Source organism: Carassius gibelio, chromosome A14 (assembly GCF_023724105.1).
Source record: "Carassius gibelio isolate Cgi1373 ecotype wild population from Czech Republic chromosome A14, carGib1.2-hapl.c, whole genome shotgun sequence".
NCBI lineage: Eukaryota > Metazoa > Chordata > Actinopteri > Cypriniformes > Cyprinidae > Carassius > Carassius gibelio.
The window spans coordinates 24,006,864-24,034,808 of NC_068384.1; the positions used below are offsets into that span (position 1 = coordinate 24,006,864).

Genomic DNA, 27,945 nt, shown 5'->3' on the forward strand with positions numbered 1-27,945 from the left:
AAACGTGAGTGACAGTTAACAGGTTAAAAAAACTGTTATATTTTAAATTTTAGATTACATAAACAATGTAGCAGAAACAAAAGTTGGGAAATTACTTTTAACTTGTTAAAATTAGTTACATACCATGTAGAACAAAAATAAATAAATTAATTAAAATGATTCAGGAATTACAAATGACAATACAAAATTGACAATACAAAGTTCATAATGATGCTTTTTTTTTTGTCTATGTTTTAATCCAAACAACTGAGGTGTGGTGGGCTGTATCATTTAATTCAGTGCATAGTTAAACTGATTAGAAAATTTTTCATGTTTCCTCTTGTCCATCTTGTTCATGACCTCTGTAACTCGTCTCATGGAGCTCCTACGAGGAAACAATGTGGTTGAGATTCAAATTCTTTATTTACTCATCACTTGTGAAATACATTGTTCACAAATATTCAATAAAAATGTACTTGACTTCAGTTATCTTCAGATATAACCAAAAATGTCAGGTCAATTTAGTGATTTTCAATTTCATCTTGAACATATATAACTTACTTGTTGAAGACTTTCTTCTCTAGTCTTGAACGAGATGTACTGGCATTTTGCTTTAAATCTGTAAGGTTTGGGTACTTTTTCTTTGACTTTCCTTTGTTGGCATTCTTTCCTTTCCCATACAACTTTGAGGAGCCCAGATCTTCTCCAGTCGCGGCTTCAATCTCCCTCATGAGCTCTGGGTCTCGCCAATCTGAACCAATGGGAAAAAGGTTGTCAGAACAGACATCAATGCATTTCTTCACATTTAAACTATGCTTCATCTTTGTTAAATCATGCAATATATAAAGATGTTCAAGGCCTCAACCTTTGATTTTGGTATAATAAGCGATAATAATAATGTGTGATGGTAAGGACTTTTTTTTTTACTTCATAGTGGTGAAAAGGCTTGATTAAATTAGGACTGGGAATGATTCTAATATAATGATTTGATGCTCAAGAATACATTTTCTTTAATATTTTTTTTTCAGAACTCTTAGATAGATAGATAGCAATTAACAGGCACAGCAGAAAAAAAGTATTTAAAAAGGCTCCATCCTTTAAAAAAAAGGCTTATTTGAAAAATTAAGGCTTATTCGTTAAATTTGTCACGTTTCGTAGTAAGTTCCTCTTTTTAGAGTTGCTGATTTCTCCAAGAACAAATGCTTCATAAATCTTTTTTTGTGCAAGCTCAGGACTCAAAATCATCAACATTTCATTAAGCATGTCCCATACTGAAGATAAATGCATATCTTCAAATGATAAAATGGTAGCTGTTCAATTATTTACAGTTTCCAAAGTGTTTAATTGCACAGAGTTCTGCACTTCATCAGTCTGTAGTCAAAAGCATAAATGCAACAAATGCCTTTTAAATGAATATGGAGGAGTTGGTCGTCCCTATAAGGATTTATGGAGGTAAAAGGCCCCTGTTACATGAGTGCTACAATCCGTCCTCACATAAGTCAAGCCTTTAGGGGCTTCATTCTTGCTCTGAGGATGGTGGGGGGCCCTGCAGCAGGTCTGACTACTCTGTCAACAGTTTGCATCTGCATAAGTCGGGCACACATGAGCATCACAGACAACAGCTGCAGTCAGCCTATTTGATTATCTATAGAAAACCCATTTAAACACAAAAATACTATGATAAGATGGTTGTGATGTGCACAGTATTATTGTTCTTTGGGAGATTTGCACCAGTCCAAATTATTCTGGGTTAAATACAAGTCAAGTTACAGAAATGTGCTAAACGGCAAACATTGGGGTAATGGTAGGGCAGAAATGTAAAGCTTAAACTTTTTTAATGGCCTTTACCTAAATTATTCTGTTAAAACTAAGAATTATTTTAGCTTCAAAGCTGTTCTTGTCAATTTTACAGCCATTTGATGGTTTATCACTGGGGTGCTCAACCCTGTTTCTGGGAGATCTTCCTTCCTGCAGAGCTCAGTGCAAACCCTGCTCCAAAACACATGTTCTATAATTATCAAGTGTCCCTAAATCTTAATTAGCTGGTTCATGTGTGCTTGATTTGGGTGCGAGTAGTTTCAGTGATATTTAACTTGACCCCATATTGAAATTGTCTCACTGCAACATATTTTTGATTTTCTAATATAAAAGGAGGAAAATAAGTGTTGTGTATTTGGGTCAATACCGCTAATTAAACAATATTTTGCTGAATGTGATTTTGTGCTGGCACCTCGGCTGGTTTAGGACTGTCATGGATAAAGATGACAATAAACCCGCCCATAAGTGGTAGCAAATCCCTGTTTTAATAAATGATTTATTGAATCATTCCAATCTAAAAATTCATTCATAATGACTGATTCAATTAATTACAAATGAAACAAGTGAATGGACCATTGAATCACTGGCTCACATGATTAGTTTAAAAACGGATCAATTCAAGGAATGAAACACTGCATTGCTCTACACAGTTGTATAAAATTCTTAGCATATTTATGTGCTGATATTCAGAAAAGAACATTGCTTGTGCAACGAATATAAAAACATAAAACACATACATTGGTATTTTTTCTTTCATTGCTTGAATTATAAGGGCATTATAACTGTATTATAATAGGCTTCATCGTGCAGTGAATGCTTCTGGACTGTTTGGAGTTGGTGACACTCGTCAGCTCTCATATCATCTCTCAGCCCCTTACACATACAGCACAATGACATTATGTCAGGGAATGTATTTAAATTATAATCAAAAAAAAAAATTATAACTTCTGTTGTTTTCTTTTTAAAGAACTTCAAAAGTTGCGCTTGAACCATTTTGCATGAAAAAGTTGCTTCCGCTTGTGAGCAGCTTGTTACAGTAGGCTACTGAGTTCTGATTGGCTAATCGCTGTTATTTAGTTAATGAATTGTCATGGATAGGGAATTTTAAAGTTTAATTTGCACAAAACATTTTACATAATACACAACATTATTATTCTAAAGAGGATGGTTGGGGGGGATGCTTTTTGTCATTTTATTCCACCAGGGGGATGCCATTCCCCCTCAATTCAAGCCCTGGTTGTATCGCTCTATTTGTGCTGCTGTCTCTTAACGCTGCATTCGACACTATTGACCACTACATTCTCTTGAATAGACTAGAAAATTATATTGCCATTGTTTATATCATACTTATCTGACCCTCATCAGTTGACAGCTGTGAATGAAGAGGTATCATATAAATCACAAGTGCAATATGGAGTACCTCAAGGCTCAGTACTAGGGCCGCTACTCCTCACGCTTTATATGTTACCCTTGGGAGATATCATCAGGAAGCATGGAGTTAGCTTTCACTGTTATGCTGATGATACTTAGTTCTACATTTTTTCATGGCCCGACCAAACATACCAATTTGCAAAACTTACAGAATGCATAGCTGATATAAAAAACTGGTTGACTAATCTTTTTCTTCTGCTAAATTCTGAACAAAAGAGAGGTGTTAATTATCAGACCAAAATCCTTTGCTTGTAATAATATATAACACAGTCTTAACACTTAATGGCTGTGCTGTCAATTTCATTCGAACGAGACTGCCTTGCTCTTAGTTGTTGAAGCCCCAAAACTGGCAAGAGCGGCTTCCTAATCTTCTATACTTATCTTGCTGGATCTGTCCGCTGCTTGTGATACGATGAACCAGCAGATTCTCCTGTCTCACTGCTATGCTGCTGACACTCAACTCTATCTCTCATTCCATCCTGATGATCCGATAACTGTTTGCATATCAGCATGTCTAACAAACATTTCTTCTTGGATGACGGACCATCACCTTCACAAACAGGTCTGTCTTAGCCAGGTTAAGCTGGTTTCAACAAACCCATCACTTTATCAAAATTTCACCATCCAGTTAGCCTCTAGAAACAGCTAGAAACTTGGAGTTGTGATTGATAAAAAGTTGAATTTCTCAGACAACATCGCTAAAACTTTGCAGCTCTTCAGATTTGCTTTATACAACATTAGGAAGATCAGGCCCTTTCTTTTTTAGGACTCTTTTTTCAACACAACTCCTTGTTCAAGCTTTTGTTCTATCCAGGCTGGACTATTGCAATGCTCTCTTGGTCTTCCAGCCACTTTACTCAAACCTCTACTATTAATCCAAAATGCAGCTTCAAGAATAATCTTTAATGAGCTGAAAAGAACGCACATCACACCTCTGTTCAACTACGTGTACTGCGTTTAAGATAACTGAAACTTGTTATGACACTTGTATATCATTGCTCTTTTGTTGTTTTTGATTGCATTCAATTGTCCTCATTTGTAAGTCACTTTGGATAAAAGCGTCTGCTAAATGAATAAAATGTAATGTAATGTAACTGTAGGTGGCAGATCCTTTTCCTATTTAAACTACGCTATGTTTGGGAGGCAGACACACTCTAGATTAAGATGTAAATCTAGATTAAAGGGATATCTCTTTAATCTGGCATACACATAATATATCACACTTCTATAATTCAGATCCGTTAAAGGATTGTAAGGATGCAGTATTTAGGTCAACCAGAAGGGGAACACTTCCCATAACTCCCAATGTACTTGTTAAATCGCAAGAAGAATGTTAATATTAGTCTGCTTTATTCTTATTCTGAGATCACCATAGCCACCCAGATCCAGTCAGAATCCAGATCAGATGGTGGATCAGCACCTAGCGACGACCTATTCAGCCCTAAATGTCAGCGGAGATCATGTCAACTAGACGAACCCTAGAGACAGATCCCCTGTGAAGACCTCATCAGCCATGGTCTCAAAACCATGAGAACCATGAGTCCTCTGCTCAATCTGACGTGCTTTGCAGCCAGCAATTAAACCACAACATGCTGGTTTTATCTGGCCAGAGGAGAACTGGCCCCCGACTGAGCCTGGTTTCACCCAAGTGTTTATTTTTTTTCTCCATTTCTGTCACTGATGGAGTTTGGTTCCTTACCACTGTCGCCTTTTGTTTGCTTAGTTGGGGACGCAATTTCTGACAACATTGTTGACTTGACTGCACAGACACTATTTGAAGGGAATTGAACTGAACTGGATGATTACATCACTGAATCAACAATGAACGGACTTAAACTGACTGTTTTCTGCTGTTCTCTTGCATTACCAGCACAATTTGTTTCTATTTAATAACTGTAAAGCTGCTTTGACACAATCTGTATTATATGAAGCTACATATAAATAAAGGTACTAAACTGACGTAGCTGTAGCATATTTTTAGTGCATGGCTCCACAGCACCCACTGTCGTAATGATGAGACATGCAGTTACTATGCAGTTACTAATGAGTTCTAAATGGTTGTTAGTCTGTTGCTATATATGCTGATGTAAGCGTGGCTGCTTACTCGCCAAGTCAAAAGTGTTTTGCATCATCAAGCTTCTACACTTTCTGAAAAATGGTACAAAACAGGGTGGTATCATTTCCAAAAGTACACCTTTGTATGTTATTTAGCCTAAAGGACTCATGTCAGTACCTCAAACATATTATTACCTAAATGGTACAGCATCTGTTAGATCTGAGGTCACAATTACAAGTAGGGGAGAGCGGGGTCGAAAGTAACGTGGGACGAAAGTAACAAAGCGATTTTCTCTGAGCCTCTTTCTGCATTTGCATTCCCAGCAATGACAGCATATTCAGCATGCAATCCTTGACGGAGCTGAGAAATATCATGTGATTTCCACATCGTTTCCGGAAGTAAGGTCCGTAAAACTGTTTTCGAGTACAAAAAGTAAATTGTTGAAACGGTAATTTTTTTTATAAGTCGTGTTGTTTTTCTTGTTTCATGTGTCACAGTAATGATCAATCTACAGGTTATTTAGTGCTTTAACACATCCTAAACTTTGCATTTTACATTTTTTTTTAATATAAAATTAAATCGAGTTTAAATGTCAGGAGTTCCTGTCGGGACGAAAGTAACAATTGTTACTTTTTTCCCGCTATAGTCACAAAAAGTATTTATTTTGTTCCAGTGCAAGCTATATTGTGAATTTCTGTGTCTTGGATCATTTCTTACAAATGTTTATGTCATATTATACCAAAAGAATATGTCTGAGTGAGGGTCAGAAAGACAGACAGAGGTCTGGTTCTATCCAGATGTTTTTGAGAGGGTGTTTTTGGACATAGAGGAACATCTCTCTCTGGGCAGCTGCTACGTCACATTTATATTTAGGTTTTAGCCATATCTTAGCCTTTACACCGCCACCTGTAAATTTGCAGTGTTTCCAGATGTTTTAATGCACATTTTCAATTCATGCATAAAAACAACTGGATGGAAACATAAATGGGCCTACTGCTATATTATGTGTAGAATGTTTTTATTATGCTAATGTGATTAAATTTTTATATTGTGCATTCTGTATTTCTTTTTTATATAAAAAATACATTGAAATTCACAATAAAAAAAATACAGTCAGGTTTTAAGACATCTGATGAAACTTAAACTTAAATTTAAAATGAAAATATGAAAATGTAATTTAATAATTTTTTTTGCAAAGATAAAGGATAAAATATGTTTGCATTTACTTATTAACAAGGTCACAATCAGGTATACTTAAGAAAAATAAGAGTAACAGCAAAAAATCTAGCTTATATTGTTGTGTTACTTTTGACCCACCTGTGTGTTACTTTCTTCCCCACCGATGGGGTTGAAAGTAACAATGTTCAACTTATGTTCAAAGTGAAATTATACTGAAGTCTTTCTACATTTCTACAAAATACCACCTGGTATTGTTAGACCACACTTCTGAGGTACTGGCCACAGCAGAAATATATATCTGTATACAACATTATCTTTTGAAATGAAGTTTGTCTGAAAAATGGTACTTTCGCCCCTGCTCTCCCCTATGAGCAATATCAAGCACCTCTAATGATACAAATGAGAAATTTACGTAAGACACACTGAAACAAATACTGTGTTTAGAATCATGTGCAACTAATATTTTGGGAAGACTGAAGCCTGAAGCAAAAATCAATGGCGAAGCAGGGGAGCAAGTGTTCAGTCAGGGAACTGATAGACATCATGAACACAACAGCAGTGCAGGAGAACAGGTGGGGTGTCCTGTGGTTACCCTGACAACCCGCATGTTGACGCGGAGAGGGCATGATTGAGTCACGGGGATCGATAGCTTACTTCGTTACAAAAGATACTATTTCACAAGCCAGTGGTCAGCAGGCCCCCGAAGTCAGTTGCCTCAGATAACTGTTTGTTAACAAGTAAACTGTAGCCAAAGAAAGCACATCCGACGCTCCAGTGACAGGATGGAGATGCTACTTAATTGGCTTTTAGCACCCGACTCCACAAGAAAAGAAACCCAAGCGAGAAGGTGAAAAGTGAAAAGCTGAGAGGCAGAGTCAAATGCCGCCTGTCCTATTATCTGAGTATTGATGATGACTTGGATGGGATTCCATCAGTTCATCTCTTCCTGGAGTCTCACAGCCACCTGATTGGGCTGCTGACCACCGTGTTATAAGGAAGGAACTGTGGGTAATGGAGGTCTGGATACTGGTTACAAAAAAGGGTTTTGACAGTGTTAAAGGCCTTGGGGTCTTCGGCTGACCAAACATGAAAGAGGATTATCAAGCTTTCAGGTTTGGTGTGCGATATTAATTTGGCAAGAGTATAAGAGTTTTGCAAACATTGTAGGTCAGCACATTTTGTTAGAATTTACTAATTTTGTGTCCACAAATGGAACTCTCACACCTGCAAAAACATGAGATATTTTGATGAATTCTAATGCTGCTCTTTTCCATACATGTTTGCATGCAGCCCAATAATACATTTGTAATGGACTGATGGAGTAGTTGGAGATCAATCTGAATAAAATTTCTACTGGGATTGAATAGGGTGATGAATACTCACAATATTCTTATCAAGAGTAAAAAAATAGGCATGTAAAAACTTGAATCTGACAATTTTCTCTGATATCACATTCAACCATACCTTGCCCACATGTACAATGACCTGATGGTTATGCTTACATGCAATTAACATCTTACAAAATGATCAGAGGAGGAGAATTAATATTTACTTAATATTTGCTAAAAAGCTCTTCTGAATTAAATTGTTTGGAATACATGTAAAGCACATGAATTCACAAAAGAATATGTGAATTGGACAACAACAACATTTAGGGGTCATATAAACAACTTCCAGAATCTGAACTGAATCTGAAATCATGAATGATCTGACCTGGCTGCTCCTCCTCACGCTTCCTCTTTTCTTTCTCCAATCGCAGTGCATCTTCTGGGTTAACAGGCCTGCCCAGCTCATCCCGAGGGATAATGGGTCCATGGAAGGGGCACTGAAATTACATATTCAGCAGTTTATTCAATCTGTGTCTTGCTTATATCTATTTATTTACATCAGAGGTCACCAACCTTTTCAAACCCAATTTCACTGACCTCGGCCTTTATGAAAGACAAGATCTACCTCTTGAAGAATTGATAGAAAAACATTGTCTAGTCAAGTCAAGTCGAGAACTTTTATTTCGTTTTTTTTTTCATTAGTGATGCACCAATCATAAATTTTCATTGCCGATTTAGAATTTAATTTTTTTTTATTCTCTCTCTCTCTCTCTCTCTCTCTCTCTCTCTCTCTCTCTCTCTCTCTCTCTCTCTCTCTCTCTCTCTCTCTCTATATATATATATATATATATATATATATATATATATATATATATATATATATATATATATATATCTGTAGCCATTTTAAATGATGCATTTAATTCCACTGCATTTTAATCATGAACCAACCAAATATGTTTTTTTTTTTTGTTTGTTTGTTTTAATTAGAGTGTACAATTCCAAGATTTAAAGCAAAACAGAATGGTCCTGACTTTAGCTTTGTGAATTTATGCTGAATTAAAAAAAAAAAAAAAAACAAGGTATGAAAGAGATGTAAATGTAAAAAAAAATGCCATTGTTATTCTTTTATGAAACTTTTATGAAGACAGTTAGTTCCCTTCAGTGATGCATTCATATAACCCTAAATCGGTATTTATATTTAATTTTATTTTCTACTTCTATTTTCTACCACTTCTATCGTGAACAGTGAGCTGCAATGCTGCCTACCCATCACAATCAATGGGTTGGTGACCACTTATTTACATCATGAAATAAGAATGTTTCTACCATTCTACCAAACACAACTAAATGTGGCCCAAATGTTCTGTATTACATCTCTTCTGTGTGTTTTTTAAGGTATCATATTATTACTTTACTGACCTTTACTCTATCTTGACGCTCACATAAAGATCCATTCGGCATTGGTGCTTTACACTTGTGCTCCAAAGGTTTAAATTCCCCCGCAAAGGTGATATATCTAGACTTCATCTCTGCGGACAGTTCTTCATTTACAACTTCCTCCTCCACCTCATGAGGCACCCAGAACTGGTGCTGTGATGCATTCCTAAAAACCAGTGAGGACAGGGTCTTATTAAAGGAACTGCACAAACTCTATCAATGTGTGATCTTTGACAATTAAATAAATAAATAAATAAATCATAAAGAATTTGCCTTCATAAAGTGAATGTTTTGCAGGTGAAATATTTTATGGGCGAGCATAACTAGTAAAATATTTTTTAGTATAGAAATGTTCATGATTTTCTCAGTTCTTTTACAGATTTCCATTAATTTCCAGGTTTTCCATGGCTGTAGGAAAACTGTATTGTACAAGTATATCTTGTTTCAGAATGTCAAAAAGGAAAAACTCCAGATTAATGTTTTCATTGTTTAATTTTGAGGAATAGTTGTCCTTAAGTCAGTGAATAAACAATGGTGCTCTCTAGTGGCTATATCACAAATAGCACAATCCATTCATACTTCAAATGTATTATGTAAAACATTCCTCATGTTTCTTATGAATGAGACTGTACTTGATGATTTTGCCAGCGGTGAGCTGCTCCTCTCCCCAGTAGTAAAGATCCACACCAAATGGAATAACAGGGGCCTTAACAGAGGCTTCGTCTTTGCTTATGCCCTCCTGGTCACTGCTGCTAACTGTGACCCCAGTAGAGCTCCCAGACAAACTGAAACACCAGAAAACACTTAAATATCCATCATAAAAAACAACAATAAAAGTTTTTTGTGTTATTTTGTATTTTAAATGCTATATGAAATACATTTTTGTCTGAATATTTCCATAGGAAAACAAGAAAAAAAAAAAATAATAATTTTATATATATATATATATATATATATATATATATATATATATATATATATATATATATATCCTGTTTTTTAATACAAACAGATACAAATTTAACTCTGTTACAGTAACTGAAAAAGCACACTTTTGTTCAAAGGTTATTGTCATAAATGTAATGTTTTTTTGTGAAAGACTAATATATAATATATTACTGTAGTATACAATACTTTTTATTCGTGTTAAGGCAATAAGTCTTTTTAATGCAATTTTACGTATATTTATATTTAAAATAACTGAAATTAATTTACTTTGTTTTCTCATATTTCACTATATTTTAAATATTTGAAAACTTTCTGTTATTTCAATCATTTTGAGCATTTAAGGATTTCCAAATATTTTAGTTTTTCACTGTTAAGATTCCATTTCTCCGTTTTTTTGTTTGTTTGTTTTTTTTCAGCCCTACTGTATACCAGTCCATGTTAGCTAATAAAATAGGACATGGAAGTATAGGTCACCTGGTGGAAGGAGTAGAACAAAGCCTCTGTTTGAGCACACGCAGTGTTGCAGCAGCACAGGTGGGGTCCTGCTCTTCATCATGCATCTTCCTCTTGAGTAGAGAGAGACTGGAGGACACACGAGGAACAGGATGTTTGACCACAGGTTTTGATGGCTTTGCTTTAGCCCCAGAGGTTGACGTTGAGGGAGTTTCATCAAGCCCTATGAGAGACAAGAGGAACAAGCAAAAAACAACAAGATGTTATGTTAGGTCAAATACTCATAAAACAACATTCAATCTTTATTAATACGGATCTCACAACTTCCACTTGTACTGTAGTCTAATGGACTGAGGGGGTTGTAAGCAGGAGTAAGCAGGGGCTTAAGATGGTCTTAGGAGTGACATAAAGATCTGAGACTCACACTTAAGCTTTCTATCTTCCAGAACGAGATGAAATTAAAAACAAGTATGGTGAATTCCTCATAAGACCGATGATTAAGAGACACCTGACCACTATACAAAGACAAATAACCATGTGGGCATATGAGAAGCCTGATCTGCTTGTATTTCTTATCAACAAATATGTTTTTACATTTATTTTTATTTTTTTCAAAAAAGTGCAAAATCTAAATGATTGGCATTATTTTCAGATACATTTATCTGAAATGCCCATTTCAAATAAAATGTAAGTTTTAAGTCTTTGGAAAACAATCAAAATATAATACGTACAATAAACACATTATGGTTTGGTATTTGTATATTTTCAAAAAACATAAAATACATTGTGCCAGCCAATCTGTTCGTTGGGTTGCAGATTTCCTAGTTCAGGCCCATCAGACCCCAAATTTCATGCACGCGAGCTGCAGATATGACAGAAAATGCATTATTCTTGTGTTCGGTGAACAAATTATCTGCATTTCTGTACGGAAATATGGAGCAGGGCTGGGACTTGATTCCAAAATAAGTATTTTTCAATTTCGAGTCGATTACACACACCTCAAGTCGCTAGAAGAGCCTTATTCAGTTCAAAAACAGCGTTAATATTCAACTCGCTATCACAAAACTCCACACATCAATTGTTCACACAGCAGTGGACGTTATATTGAAATTTTCTTGCACAAAATGATATTCTTTACTTGACTGATGTTCCTTGTTGCTTAATTTTAATATTTGAAACTAGTGATTAAATTAAAATGTCTCCATCAAAAATATAAATTATACTAATTTTCATAAATAAATAAAGCAATAATATTATAAAAATATATTATAAAATATTATAAAAAATATGAAATACTGCATTTGTACTTTGATACATTTTTGATAATTTAGTTATTTTGTTTCATTTCCTGCAAATTCTGATCACTTATTTCTTTAGCATAAATATTTACAAGGCTGTGCTGATTGTGCTGATTACTTTAACATATCGCATATCACTAACCCTAAATATTAGCAAAAGCAGCAGGTAATTTGGTAATACCAGTAGTTCAGTGCAACAGATGTAGTGGGTTACAAAAGAAAATAAATGATGGTTTCAGGACAGGATGAGGAACATGTGACCGGATTCTTACAATCTTGATTGTAATCATCTGATGTATAGAGTTCATCCAGGTCTACTCCCTTTCAATTACTTACTGCATCATAGCTGCACTCGGGTGTGCGAAATCATAAAATACGACCAAAACCTTTCTTTTTCTGTTCAAATTGACCAAAATGATAGCTTATGTCTGAAGCAATAAAGTTGCAGGTACTAAAGAGATAAATCAATAAGGGGAAATAGAGAGGCCCAGCAGTAGACATAGAGTTGAGCTGCCAATGGTGGCATTATTGATTTTCCTGAGTTCAACAGGCCTTGTAATTAAAATGTAAATTTTGAGAGCGATAACGTCCTGACAGGAACGCTGGAATAAAGGGATAGATAAAAGCTCTGTAGTGAAAGAAATGGAGAGATAGAAAGGAGGAGTGGAACAGGCAAAATGCTTTTCAAAATAAAGTGTTTCTCTCCGGATGAGGAAGCCGATGTGATTTTGACAAAAGAAAGGGAAGGATTAGCCAGAGATGAGTTCAAATCTTGTGACAGGTTGATGTAATATTCAACGAAACTGATGATGCTAAATTGCGCTTATTGATAAATTTGAAATGATTGAGTTAACTTGGCAGTAAATCTGTTTTTTTTTTCTTCTTCTTCTTTCTGTGTCCCTTTTAAGGATTATTTAAATTATACAGCAAATGGCTGCACTCTCAATGCCATTCATGTAATTGTATATTTTCTATATTCCTCCACATGAACAGTGCACCCCCCCCCCCAAAAAAAGATAAAGAAGACACCTTTATACATCTTTTCACATGTATTTCAATTGAAAAGAAATGACACGTCTCAAATCAGTCTCACGTCTGATTTGCTGTTTGAAAAGATTACAAGTTTAAGGTAAGCATCGATATTACTATTGGTCATATTTGGGGCTTAATGACTAGAACAACCATAAGTATTAAACTTCAGCACATTCTACATTCGTTGTAAAACAAATGTTACAATTCTAGTTTGCATTGGCATGATATATGATTAAGTTCAGCATAATCCAGTCTCAGATGAGTACATGGTTTTGTAGGTAAACAGTTTAGCGCACAAAGGCCTGTGAGGTGAGCACTGTAAATTACCACTCGAAGCTAATGGGCGCTCATTAACATCATTGCATTGTTAATTTGGCATGGCCGCTGATCATTACATACTTTACTGCAGAAAGCAGCTTGGCTCTGTAAAGCTGTAGAAGTTATATCCGAATCAATCTTTATTTATTGCCTGTTTAGAGATGCTGAAAGAAAATGAATGAAGCAAGATAACAGGAGAGTCTGGTGAAATCATATTGCATCTCATAATAATGTGATTTTTCAAATTAAATTCACTGTCAACATACCTACTTACCTATTTTTAAAGTAAAACTGATAGCTAAAAACAACAAAAATATCACAAGTTTTACATTGCTTTAAACACAAGTGCTTCATGCTTTACATCTTAACTCTGAAAACAAACTTTCCTTTGTGCTTTGAAGCTTTTCGACAGCTAACTCACCACTGTGTGCTCTTAATTCCACATTTAAATATCTTAATGCTTTAGGTCCAAAACTACAAACAAACAGTAATCCCCAGAGGACTTTTCAACTCATGTCTACTTTGAAGCAGCCACTACAAGTGTGTGGCGATATCCTATGTGAGATTATTTGGATTATGCAAGATCCTATAGAGAGAGCTAGTCCCTTTACTGATGAACAGGTTTGTCTTATTGCATTAGGCTTCACATCTGCACCTGAACAAACTCACCATATTCTGTGCGCAGATGTTCAGGAATATGAGGTTCATAGCCCTCCTTTTCTGGCACGTCTACAAAATCATCGTCGTCATCTTCTCCATCCTCAGGAGCTCTCATCTAGCCCGGGAAAAAGAGAGTCACTTTAAAGTCATGATAATAACTAACACCTAATAGAGATGGTAACATGTGAGGATATTAAGTAACAATGAGCCTATTTTTCTTGGTTTGCTCAAACATTTGCATTTTACTTTGAAAATGCTATAAAACTACTGTTGCAAAACAGTGACTATTTTTTTGTCATTCTCAAAACAATGCTCGTTTGCTGACAGTTTACAAAGGATGTCTGCAGTTCTCCTCTGGCTGATTAACACTCAGATGGGATATTCACTGTGGCCTCGGGGTATTCCAGAGATTTACAGCACTATGAACGGCAAACTCTGCAGTAACGTGGGACATTTTAACATTTTAATTCAAAGCCTTAATAGAATTTCCAGTTGACCACATCCAATTTTTTTCTAGTGGTAGTCTATCTGAACATTGTCCCATCTAACTGTGACTGCATGAAAGAACAGCTGTTATGTTAAACAGACTTTTTCCAGCATTTGCCAGCATGCAAAGGAGACAATAATAATTTCAGACAATAATAATTATTTGCAATGTTTCAGAAAGTAGGGCTAAATAAGACTAATGACGACCCAAAATAAACTATAGCTGCTGAAGGACGAGGACTTAATATTGGGTGTTTCAGTCTTGGCTATATATTGTATGTTGAGGTTGAGTTGTCACTGATTAAATCTTTGTGCAGGTTGTTCTACAAAAGAGCAGGGCGAACAAGGTGATACGATTTTTACTCTGGGATCACATCATGCAATCACTGTAAGGAGATCAACTCAACACGAGGCACCAGATAAACCCATCATAAAGGTGATTCAAACCAGGCTTTAAGAACCTTTGACTAGAAGAGAAGTGATGGTTTCTCTGAGCTTACGTGTATCTATGGTCAAGGTAAGCTAAAAAGCTTTCATAAATCAAGGTTTGGAGAAAGCAACACCCACTATATATATTATATTATTATAAGAAGAAAATGTGGTGGAGAATGTGTTCAAAAATTGTGCTTCAACTTGTGTTTCAATTAATTAGTGTTCATTTAAAATGAGCAATACTGTGTATGTCTTATTGAATATATTTAAATTGTAAGTAACATGTTTATGTCAGTATTATATCAGCTATCAGCTGCAAAAACTCTCTAGATACTGGTATTTGTATCAGCCTTTAAAAAAAATCTGAATCACAATCTATCAACAATATATCCGAAGTATCATCAATGTCCGTACCACAATGCAAGGCAGCACAATGCCAAAGTTTAATATTTATAGTTATTAACCATGTTCATGACTAAGCAAACACAACTAATTAAAATAATAATAATCACACTGTAGGTGTCTTTAAGTGCTGAAGACGATGGTGACTGGCTCATAGATTGAGGAGGCAGGTGAGCTTTATTCTGCTCTCTCTCCGAGCATCTACTGCTGCCATCTGCACCTGCTCATCCATCACTCGCGCTGTAAGTTTTGTTATCACTCTAACACTAATCAAAAGAGAAAACTGTCACTGCCACTGACCTATAGAACCTCCCAATTATGCTCTTCAAGAGTGACAGCAGCACTTAACTTCCACTGCCGGGTAAATGACCACCATCAATCTAAACAGAATAGCAATGAACCACCGGGCTGCAAATGAATTTTTTTTTTTTGGTACAGAAATCCCCAGCCTAGAATTTATGAAAGGTGAAAAGCAACTCAAGGCTATTTTATTCCCCTCCTCCTGGGCCCCACTCTTACTGCCGAGGGTGTTCATACTCGCAGGCCTGGGGAGACGACATCTGCATTAGTGCTAAACAGAATTTATGCCTTTTAATTTACTCAAAAGGTGCTTAAGCGGCCCGTGCGCTACAATGCATAACAGAATGCCAGTTTTTAAATATGGGGGTCATTGGTATAAAATGGTATATATAATCTGTGTGCCCTTCCTTTTCGAGGGCACTGCTAAAGTGTACAGCTCTAGCCTGACTTTTCATTTTTTTCTGTCTAATTGTCTCCATGATTACCTTAATATAAAGTGCTAAAGATTGTAGCTCGCTTTGCTTTCGTTCATTTTTTCTTCTTCTTTTTTATTATTGCAGGCAGACTATGTTGACAATTCCAGACTGAGGCATAAACTGTCTTTGCATGAGGTCTCAATTATGTTCGCCGGTAGCATTGGTTCAGAAATAAGCCCTCTATGGCGAACACAGAAATACTTATGTTTTGTGTGGTTATGAAATAAAATAATCCCTTCACTTCACACTCAAGCCCTGTAGTCTCCTCCCAAAATGTATGATTCTTTAAAGTCAACATGATATCAAAATGATCCTATTTACTTTAATACTTTATTAAAATGTGGTAACTTGCTGTAAGTCCTTTTAACTTTTAATTACCCTCCTCCAAACACTCCTAGTGAAGACTAGTTTGTAACATACTTTTCACTGTCCAAACCACTTTTTTTATCTGCATATCCTGATTCATCCAGAAATGTATCAGATTACGGTTCATTTCAGATTAAAATTGATCAGTATGTTCATGTTATATTTTTCAGAGTTGTATATAGGTTATTTTTTGTTTTAAATCTTTGTGCTGTATTTTCTTTTGGCAATTTGACATCCAGTTACACTTCGCCCACCCAATTAAACATTTCTGGCCTCGCTCTTAGTTTGTACTTGAGTTTAATTAGGTACTTTCACATTTTAGAATATTTAACACATGTAAACAACACTAATAGCCGACAAAGTCCACATGGGAGACAGAGGAACAGAAAAATCCATCACCACTATAAAAAAGGGAGGGAACATTCTATTTAAATTGAAATACTGAGCAGTCATTCTGCAACTAATTATAACCTTTAAACCTCATTTCAATCTCACCTAGACTTTTTTATGCCTTGCTGCCACCAGCTGCAGAACAGATTGTTTATCCATTGTGTCTTTATTTAATCAAATGCAGTTACTACCTTGATAGATTAAAGTGCAAAAAGAGATTTCAAACCGAAAACTGTTAGGTTTAAATCACTTTAATTCTGTTGTGATAAAATCAGCGTTGTTAACTTGTAAAGATAGTATTATAATTCTTCGACTGGAGTTTGTGGATACTGAGAATTAGTCTCCATAGGAAGGCTTTTTGCTGACGCAGGTGTTGCTGACATGTGAAGCACACCTCCAGGTGTCTCAAGGAAAATAAAACTCCTGACAATGTAAAGTAGCCCAGGAACGTTTCCAAAAAATTATAAAAAATTATGTTGAAAACCTGATTCTGTTATGGTTCATAAAACAATATCAGCTTAATGACTGAAAAGTTGAGCTGTCATTTGAAAAAAGTCCAATTAGGTAATAATCATTTTAATAAGTAATATATCTATGTAAAATGTATATTTATATTAGATTAAATTCGAAGTAATATAATGTAGTATACGCATTTAAATTATTCAATTTATTAAATTATAATAATAATCTCTATGAAATGTTTTGAAATAATCTATTAAACATCATTGAATAGCTGAATATTTTATTAAAAGAGTATTGATAATTATAATCTAATAAAAAAAAATGCTTCAACTTGTGCTACTGTATTTTCTACTATTTTGTATCATGTTTATAATTAGCCAAAAAAAGTTATTAGAAATCTAAATGTAAATGCTGAGATATTGTCTCTTTAACCGGAGTTATTACAGTTAACAAAAACTAAATCTAATGTAAAAATAAAAGTTACTTAAAAAAATAAACTGACATAATAAAATATATATTTAAAAACAATATATCTTTTATTTAAGCTATTTTCCAAGACATACAAAAAAAAGTTACATAATAATAAATTATATAAATATATATAAATTATATATAAATTATAAAACTATTTATAAATAAATTATATTTAATTATATAAAGCCCTTGATAGTAAAATTTAAAAAAACAAAAGCTAATTCAAAATATTAATAAAAACTGTCATAGTATCACAATGATACTAAAAGAACACAGCCTCTAACGTCTTTGATTTGTGTCATCAGCAGACGTGGATATGTGAGAATGAGGTTGAATATTTAGACGCTGTGCTCCCTGGCAGACATTCGCAGTGAACTCTATTGATCATGCAGTGGCCCCTGGCCTCTACCCTGAGAGGATAAGATAATGCGTTTCCGGTTAAATGACCCCCACTTATGGGGAAAAACACATTCCAGCAGTGCTCCTCACGCCCTCCAATATATTTTGTATGGTCTAATTAACTCTGTAAGCAATCTCAATTACTTTGTGCCCAGGGAAGCGTCGGCCAGGAACACTCCTTAAGCAGGTCTGTTATCCTTTTAAAAAATGAGCTGAGGAGGTAGCCTCGGACAACTGAGCCCTACACTTCATTTGTCTTTGGCCAAGTTTGATGGCTATGCATTTAAAAACCCATTCAATCTTATAAACCAAAAATTAAATGTACTCAGCTGTGATGGTCCTCTGTGCATCTGCTATTTATATGCTAATCTCCTCTCTTACGGGGAAGGTCTTGCAAATTATTATGGCAAACCAATAACTCAGGTGTATGGACTAGCGGGCTAGCTGACCGCAGAACAGATTGAAATGCACTTTGTCACGAGAACACATTCTAGGCAGAGAGACTCCCATAAGGTTTCCTGTCATATCTCAATTTGAAAGCTCACTTACACACATATACACACATACACACAGCGCAGGGTTATTTCAGGATAACTGGGACATTTTTTTCCCAGTCATCTCAATGGTAAAAGTGTCCCAATTTACCCAAATTCACAAATGACCCCAAATTCATTCTATTAATACTTTCATTTTTATTTCTTTTTTTATTGGATAGGTACACTATATAAAAAATGTGGCAAATAAAACAAAGATTACTTAAATATGATACTAAGAAAATACTTTTTTAGTCTCTCTACTTCAAAATTTCAAATTTAGTGTGTTACTTGCCATTTCTTTAAAATTATTTGTAAAAAAAAGGTACTATAAATTTCTGAGTGCAAATTATTTAAAAAAGCAAATCCCTTAGTAAATGTACATTGAAACTTTATTTCAATGAAATTAAAATGTATTTATCACAACAACAGTCATACATTTCCACTGTATATGAGATTTAGATAACCATATTTATATTTTGTTTGCCAAAGAAAAATAAAGTAAATAGATATTATTGCTCTCAATTATTGCTCTTTCAGGCCATCCCATTACATTGCACAGTAAATCACAGTAAATAATGTATATTCTCTCCTGGACCCATAAATGTCATTCTGTTACATATTTTGAAAAAACATTTCAAAGCCACAAATTCACAAATTCAAATGGAATCTTACAAGAGGAAAAATATGTGTGCTATTTATACAAATAACTGACATTTTGGTATCCAGGTATACTTTAGTTAAAAAAACCCTTCATTTTACTTTTAAAGTATTTTTCCTTATATTATATTTGCATTTTCAAGCTATTGGGGTTTTGCATTATGTTTTTTTAATCTTTTTTTTTTTTCAATCTAAAATTCATTATCATATGATAAAGGCACACTGAAAAATTATAAGTTGTAGTAATTTTACACCTTTTTGTGGTCCTCAATCAGTAGGAGTTTAAGCTGAAAGCAATTCCACCCATGTCATAGCAGTGTCACAGGGAATAAAGTAATGGAATGCTTTTAGGGGGGAAAGGAAAAACTAATTATGATAAAGGCCTTTTAGTTGTTGCTTTATCACAAAGCACTGACTTTTTGTATTGAAAATCGTCACTGAGAGTGATAAACCTTTCTGCGTGCAGTCAAGTGCTTTATCAATGTCACACCCCTTCTTTCTCTCTACCCTGTCTGTTCTTTTCACCCAGTTAAAAATGGTTAACATGAGTCATAATGATGTGTCTCATAACTGCTTGCTGTGTCCCATTCCACCCTAGTGTGAGCAAATCTCCATTAGCACATGAGTGTGCCTCCCAGTAGCAAATCTCCTATTATAGATGCAAAAATGTGCGTCTTAAGAGTTTGACCATATAAGACAGTGTAATCTAAAAATGTGCACACTACACAAAACTTTCTCAATACCCTCGTTCATGTGTTACACGTGGACATCTTTTGAAAAACAAACATTTTCCAGTGCACTATGTGACAAAATTCCAGTATCTTATGTGTGAGGAAAGAGCGCCCTCCTCTGGGGATAATGCATTACTGAAGTTATTCCAGATACACTTTAATTTGCATTTTGCACTGCACAGTTACTGTGATCACAACCCTACTGCTTACAGCAGTACATACTGTAAACATGGGTACAGTATACTCTATCTTCGAATACTCACTCAACGCAGAGAAATCAGTTGTAAGCTGGATGATTTCCACAATGGGATTCAATCGATGGGATTTCATTGATATATATATATATTATTATTATTATTATTATTAATATTTTATATTTATAATAACTATGATTATTTAAACATATAGTTAACTGTAAAAGATGATTTAAACAGACCAGAAACATGATCTGGTTTTGATATAACTGCACTTAATCCTCAAAATCAGACTAAAAAAGTGTAGGCCTATATCGGTAAAAAAAAAACAACAACAACTCACCACTCTTCTTTCTCTGTTTTTGTAGTCTATATGAAGAAAATCGTGTTTTCTTAAAGCGTGCTCCAGTGATTTCTTTAACTCAGTGGCTGTCCTCATCAGTTCTTCCTCAACACCCACCTTCGTAAAGACCTGGCACATTAAAAATCACAAATTAACTTTTTTCAAATAAACATAACATTCAGATGAATCAAAGACAAATCCAATGAGTTCAATATGCCACAATTTGAACCCACATTCTCCTTTTCCATACTCTGTAATAGTGGAATTAGAAATAATTTTAACATCTCTTTCTTAAAGGGATAGTTCACCCAAAAATGAAAATTACCTCATGATTTACTCACTCTCACAGACTAGCATATTCTTACCAGAGCTTACACTATGCCTATGTCCTACATCATCCGCTGGAGTGACTCTCTTTCCTGAACATGAGTACAACAGTTAGCGGAAGATTATGATTTATAAATCCTAATTAAGATTGTGGTTTTTAAAGTTTTAAATATGGATATTTTTCGTACACATACAAATCGATTCACTTCAGGATTTTATTAACCCCTGGAGCCGTGTGGAGTAGTTTTTATAATTCACTTTATTTAGCTTCAAAATCTCTACCCCCATTCACTCAAGTTTGCGGATGACACAATTGTGGTAGGTCTCCTCAGCAACAGTGATGACAGAGAGGAAGTGGCAAACCTGGCTGAATGGTGTGGCACTAACAACCTGTCCCTCAATGTGGAGAAGACAAAAGAGGTTGTGATGGACTTCACGAGAAACTCCACTGACCACCCCACACTGAACACAGACAGCTCGACTGTGAAGGGGTGCACATCACAGAGGATCTCACCTGGACCACCAACACTCTCCAAGAAGGCACAACAGCGCCTACACTTCCTCCATCATCTGATAAAAGTGCAAGTCTTCCTCCACCCATCCTCACCACATTCTATAGGGGAATCATTGAGAGCATGCTGGCAAGCTACATCACTGTCTGGTACAGGAACTGTAGTGCAGCAGACCACAAGACCCTCCAGCAGAAAGTAAACACACCTGCAAAGATCATCAGTGCCCCTCTCCCCTCCATCCTGGATATTTTCCTCATATGATGCTCCAGCAAAGCAAACAGTATCATGAAGGACCCCACCCATCCCTCCCACAGTCTCTTCCAGCCACTACCATTAGGAAGATGGTACCAGAGCATCAGAAACCACTCCTCCAGACTGCTCAACAATTTCTTCCCCCAGGCTGTGAGAGCCATGAACTCAAATCACCCCGTCCTCCTCTGAAAAAACCCACACAAACCCCTACCTCCTGAAACATGGACAATCTCACCTCTTCCACTCCCCAACGTTACCACATCACAGAAAAACTGTCTGAAACTTTCTTTTTTTTGTGCAATTTGAAGTGTGCTACACACAGGTGAGTGGGCCTGTACTAACCACCTGTAGTAATACATTCTCCTCTATGTGCACTAGACACTTTTCACACACACTCCTGTGTGTACATAATCCCACAAAGGACCCATGTTCATGCACTACAAATCATTTTGCACTGTTCCCCAGCCAGTTGCTTGACTTACAATGTTTCTCTTTGCACATGTACAGTATTATGTGAAGCATTTGTGTAGTTTATATAATTGTTTTGTTTATGTATAGGCAAACATTTATATATAGTATATTTATAGTCAAAATCTGTCAGTAGGTTAGTTGTGTATTGTTTTATACTGTTTTACTTCTATATAAACAGTAATAAATCTATATTTATGTAGCACCATGGTCCTAACACGACATTTCGTTCCACTGTATGTCCACACACACAAGCTCAGCTTGAACTTGAAGGGCTTGAGGGTGAGTAAATCATGGAGTAATTTTCAGTTTTGTGTGAACTATACCTTTAACTTGGCTTTTTAAGTTATTTAAAAAAAAAAGTTTTGTGAAAAAGAACAGCTTGGACATTCTGTTAAATATCTCCTTTTAAATAATGAATGACAGGTTTCTCATTTGGGAATGACTGATTCCTTTCAGAGGTCAAAGGGTTACCTGGATCCAGGACTGCACCAGAGGCAGGTGTCTCGTTGTGATGAGTCGATGGAGATCCCTCACAGTGTTTACTAATGCCTCATTCTCTTCTGTCTCCCTCAATTTTAAATCTGCAGACATGATTCAAATGGTTATTCAGAAAGAAAAAAACAAAAAAAGATTTGAACTCCAAATTGCATGCAATGCTATGACATGACAGAGGATACGCATGATGAAAATGGCTGTGAACCCGATCAGTTAGACATACCTGTGGACACATTGAGCTCCAGCTGATACTTATAAGACATTAAACCAGTGCTGCGGAGAAACGCATCCTCATCAGGAACTTCCTCTGTGTCACTCTCGTCACTACACTTGTCCGTTTGCCCTTCATCCTTTTTCTTCTCAGTCATCTCACCGTTCTGCTCATTGCTCAGGTCTTTACTGCAGCAGGGTTGGTCAGGTATGTTCTCGGCTGCCGCAGAGGTTTTGGAAACTGCTGCTTCCTCATTAAACAGGTTTAAATCATCGGTTGCAAGTAGTTTTATGCAGTTGTTAATCTCAGTCAAGGTTTCCTCAATCTCAGTCGTCATTTCTTAATAAAAGAGATCAAAACAAGCATTTAAACGTGGATAGAAATGGATGGGCACACTTTTTTTCTTAGCTTTAACTATGGATTAATGGCACTTAATTACATTTTTTTAAACAACAATACTTAAACAAAAACGTTTTTTTTTTTTTTTTTACATGAATGCTACATGCTATTTGTGTTTTCTAGATATTTACAGTATGTCTTTCTCCAATCATCAGTACAAAGAAATCTGAAAGTTTCATTACAGGTTTTTATTACAAGGGCCTGCATTGTCAAATCTAAAAACATGGTCTGGAAAGTGGAACATGGGACCAGGAAAAAAGTGCTGATGAGATATCACCAAAGATAATGTAGTCCAATTGTTCCATGGTAATTGGATCTAAACATGGAACACTGCTCATCAGCTTCCATAAAAATACACATTAAAAGTAATGCAACAGTTACCATTCTGAGCAGTTGTTTCATTTGATAGTCAGATCAGTGTAATGACATCTCAGATGTAATGTGTGAATTGCGTTGTGAAATACTCTGATGTTATGTTGTGTCATTCTGAAGAGGTGATTTTAGTTCACTGAACAAATTAACTTGTGTTTATATGTACTGTATCCAATCAATTAAAAAAATGTGTTTAGAGTTTTGAAAATTGTGCATTTGGTCATGGTGGGTTTTGTCAAGTGTTTTGAAAAATTACATCAATGTTCTGATATTAGCGCCTAACTGATTGTAAAAAAAAAAACTACAACTATACTATTTCCCCCACTTCCTGTAAAAGTATTGCCACCTTTTACTTTTCCCAAGTCTTCAAGAATACTCTAGCAAGTCATTAATCACTTTTGACATGGCCTTTGTAGTCAAGACATTATGAATTAAAATGAATGATTTATTGAGATAAGTATTTAGGCTGTAAATATTTTGATTTTTTTAATTATTATTATTTTATTTTTTTCACAGTATCATATCTATAATTAACTATGCCTTGATATCGTTCATTTAATTTACAGCATGTTTTGGGAGCTGTCCCTCAGTGTTTAACCAGCATATAAAGTATTTGCTTAACATTCTTAAACATGACGTAAAAGAATGCAAATACTTTATTGTAAACTTACCCTTACAGCAATTAAGGAATTTCAGATTTACGTAGGCTTTACATGAACATTGTTTAAAAATATATTCTATTTCTGCATTTTAACGACACCATAATTTATAATAAGTTGCACCCTGTGATTTCTACATACAAGTGACTGGATTTCTGATGGGGATTGTAAATCAGCAGGTGTAGCCAAATTGCGTATGCAAACAGGGCGTCAATGACTAAAAGATGATTTCCAGAATGTATCAGCCAGACAAGATAAGTTTTCAGGACATAATGTTTGTGAAGTACTGATTACTGTGGATGTCAGTAGTGATTCAGTAGTGACAGTTTGCACAGGCTATACAGATATCACTGAGATAGGTGTGCCTACAGTCTACTCCATTATATCTAGAATTATTAGCTGAAAGTGGTTTAATTACAAAAAGTGATATAACAGATACTATAATACAAGCCTATAATAATAAACTGCAGATGATGTGTTTCTAGAATGAAAATATTGGTGCTTATAATATGTGTGGGTGCCTTGTACATAAGCTGATCTGATGTTCAATACTATAATTAAGAAGAAGTATAGAGAACTATAATTAAAGATGAACATAGCTCACTCCCACTTTCAAAAGGCAGTAAATCCAAGATCAAAATACGGTGTAGAAATTCTGTTGTATACTGTAGGCTGACTTCAGATATAAAAACAGAGATTGGATGGATATTGTTTACTCACTTATATCAGAAGATGTCCTATCAAGAATGAGTGGAAATATAAACATGACAATGCAGTTGCGTCAATGTTATGATGTTATTGTCATCTGAGTTCTTCATTGCAGATTAATAGTTCCACTTCAAGAATTTTTTCTTAATTATTCAGTAAAATAATTTGACAAAATTTCGGGGGGAAAAGTCAATAGTTTACTACTTGCACTCATATGGTTCCATGATTGTTATGTTACTTTGCATTGTAAAAAGTGCTGTGGCATTATTGGCCTGTTTGCCATATTGCTAGCCCTTAACGTTTAGAGGTAAAGTGATATAATGGCAATAGAAATTACATTTATATAACATTAAAATGTGTGTGTAAATATATCAAGGAATAATCAAATAACTTTATTATAGCGTAGATAATTCCTAAAGTTATTTTACGTTTACATTTTAATTTATTTTGTTAATGAATTTTCATGTTCAAAGATAAGAAGTGCTTATCTATAGAAACGTTTGTGTGTGTGTGTGTGTTTCAGTGTAGTTACAGTTTGTGAAAACAAAGGTGTTTACCCTCCATTTCCTGTTTGGCCTTTTCAAGCTTTTCTTTGTAAATTCGTTCCAATCTCTTCTGTTTCTCCTCTTGTCTTTTTCTCTCAGCCAGTGTTCTTGCTTCAACATCATGAAAATCTACCTAAAAAAAAAAAGACACAATGCATTTTTCAAGGGATAGTTTACACAAAAAATAATTATCTGTTTGCAGGTAACCAAACAGTTTCAGGTCCCCATTGACTTGCATAGTATTTTTTTTTATATATATACTACTGAAGTGATTGGAGACCAGCGACTATTTGGTTACCCTTATTCTTCAAAATATAATCTTTTTGTGTTCAGTTGATAAAGAAATTCATGCAGGTACAATATGAGGGTGAGTAAAAGATGACATCATTTTAAATATTTGAGTGAACTATCCCTTTATGGAGACATTCCACTATTATAATGATGAATTATAATAACATAAATAAAGCCACCCATAACATCAAGTGCATGAAAAACATCTGTAAATAATAAACTATTTGAACATAATATTGGAAAATACAATGAAACACAATTCAAATAAAATAGCAGACAAATAAATGGTATGGTATATATATAAAAATTGCTTGATTCATTCTCCTTTGATTTCATTTCAAAGCTAAATTTAGTTAGAACACAAAATACTTTCCATTATATTTCCAAATATTTCCAATATATAACTGCATAACAAAAGTGATGTGTCCCAGCCATGGTGCAGACCGTGTTGGCATTAAATACTATAATCACAGAACAGGCACGTCCAGATAAATACCTTTTTAATCTGCTTTAGAAAGTGATATCCCAGAGACAGTTTCTTATAGGCCTCTCCATACGTGGCGTGCCATGACTGCACGGTCTGAATGGCAAGTGTCCTCAGTTTTCTCGCCACCTCTTTGGGTGGAGGCAGTGGTTGCTCAGTGTCTGTTTCTACTGTAAGTTCCAGGAACTCCTGAAAGTTTGTGATGAGAAGATCTCTGAAGTGATGCGACCGGCTAAAAATCTCACTGACCATTTGGAAGGCAGAGAGACGGATCTCTGCATGCTCTTGGTTCAGCTGGGTCATAATCAAGTGGTAGAAATGATCAACGTAGTCAGTGGAAACTCTATGGTCAGAAAAGGAAAAAGATTTCCAACTTAACAAGGAACGAACAGTATGGTCATATGTCCAGTGCTGCTCTAAGGCCACAAGAACATACAAACAAACATTGTGACTTAAATCATGAAATGGACTTTGAATATGCTTCATAATTGATAACACTGATAAATATACACTGGTCAAGGCCATTTTCCTCATTCTGAGACTAGATAATGAGATCATAAGCACACATTGGGAAGAGGTAGCAAGAGCTTTGGTGACCAATTGTATTCATCAAACCAGTCTTTTTATGAAACACTGCACTGTGAAAATGGCCCAGCTGTCTGAAATAAAAATTTACGGAATCACTTTTTTTTGCCTCACCAACAGCCAGTACAAAAATAAATAAGGCTTTTTACAAATGTAGTGGCCACAATGGGGCAAAAACACAAATAAAGCAAATATAGATGTCCTTGAAGAGTGTTGTCCCTTTTCTATGAAATCTATGCCAGAATGTCCTAATTTATTAACATGACTCACAGTTTGGTCCACGTAATTTTTTAACCCAATAAACATACTTGCATAATTTCTTCACTTCCTTCATTTTGTCTTGATTTAACTGTGGTTCTCCAGAGGTAGTCAACTCCTCAACCAGTTGTGAGAGCTTATCACGCATTGTTTGGTCCATCTTTGACATAACCCTATAACAGGATGAATAAAGAATTAAAGTATGAAGGAATGAGGCAATGCAACCACAACTGAGAAATCGTGGTCGTATACTCCTATATGCCATTAAGTTAGTCACCATTATTTTTGTTATGCAGCTGCTATCCAACACAGATATACAGACAGAGTAATTAAGTCTACCAGTGACAGAGCTTCTCATTTTAGTAGTTAACCGAGTTCTCATTGTAAACGAAATATTTAATGGATGACACGTACCGCTTCCAGTAATGAACCTTGTTTTAATAATTAAAATTTATTTGCCTGTTCGGAAATTAAGTTCACTCATCTCAGCATTTTTAGTGCGATTGAGCAGGGTATGTAAACAAAGACATACTGAGCAACCGTGAAGAGTCCACCATTTTCAAAATAAGAGTCGCCCTCTTTTGTACATTTTCACAGAAAACAGACTAAACTTAATCTTTAACATAATTGAATACGAATTATTTATTACACTTATTATATAAGTGTACGACTGTATATGAGTGTGTGTCCTACAGTTAACTTACAGTGCCGCGAGCTAGAGAATCTCCAGCAAAAACAATTCTCATGATTATTAATTAGACGGTACTGACGTTGCTTAGTGAGCGTTG

The 27,945-nt window shown here is 35.2% G+C and overlaps 1 protein-coding gene across 3 annotated transcripts; it reads right to left on the reverse strand.

Annotated features, from left to right (window-relative positions):
* Positions 1–23: 23 nt before the first annotated feature.
* uvssa (UV-stimulated scaffold protein A) lies at positions 24–27,945 on the reverse strand. 3 transcript variants are annotated; one of them, XM_052614180.1, is made up of 14 exons: positions 27,862–27,945; positions 27,208–27,330; positions 26,327–26,657; positions 25,552–25,672; positions 22,869–23,195; positions 22,622–22,731; positions 20,589–20,717; positions 13,950–14,055; positions 10,654–10,855; positions 9,864–10,016; positions 9,214–9,397; positions 8,177–8,288; positions 541–730; positions 24–364 (listed from the first exon to the last, which is right to left on the reverse strand). In XM_052614180.1, exons 2-14 carry the CDS (start codon positions 27,324–27,326, stop codon positions 271–273), a joined length of 2,178 nt encoding a protein of 725 aa, XP_052470140.1. In that variant the 5' UTR covers positions 27,327–27,330; positions 27,862–27,945; the 3' UTR covers positions 24–270. The 3 variants fall into 3 exon arrangements, with proteins under 3 accessions (XP_052470140.1, XP_052470139.1, XP_052470141.1); XM_052614179.1 differs by lacking the exon at positions 27,862–27,945 and adding an exon at positions 27,572–27,807; XM_052614181.1 differs by lacking the exon at positions 27,862–27,945 and adding an exon at positions 27,435–27,453.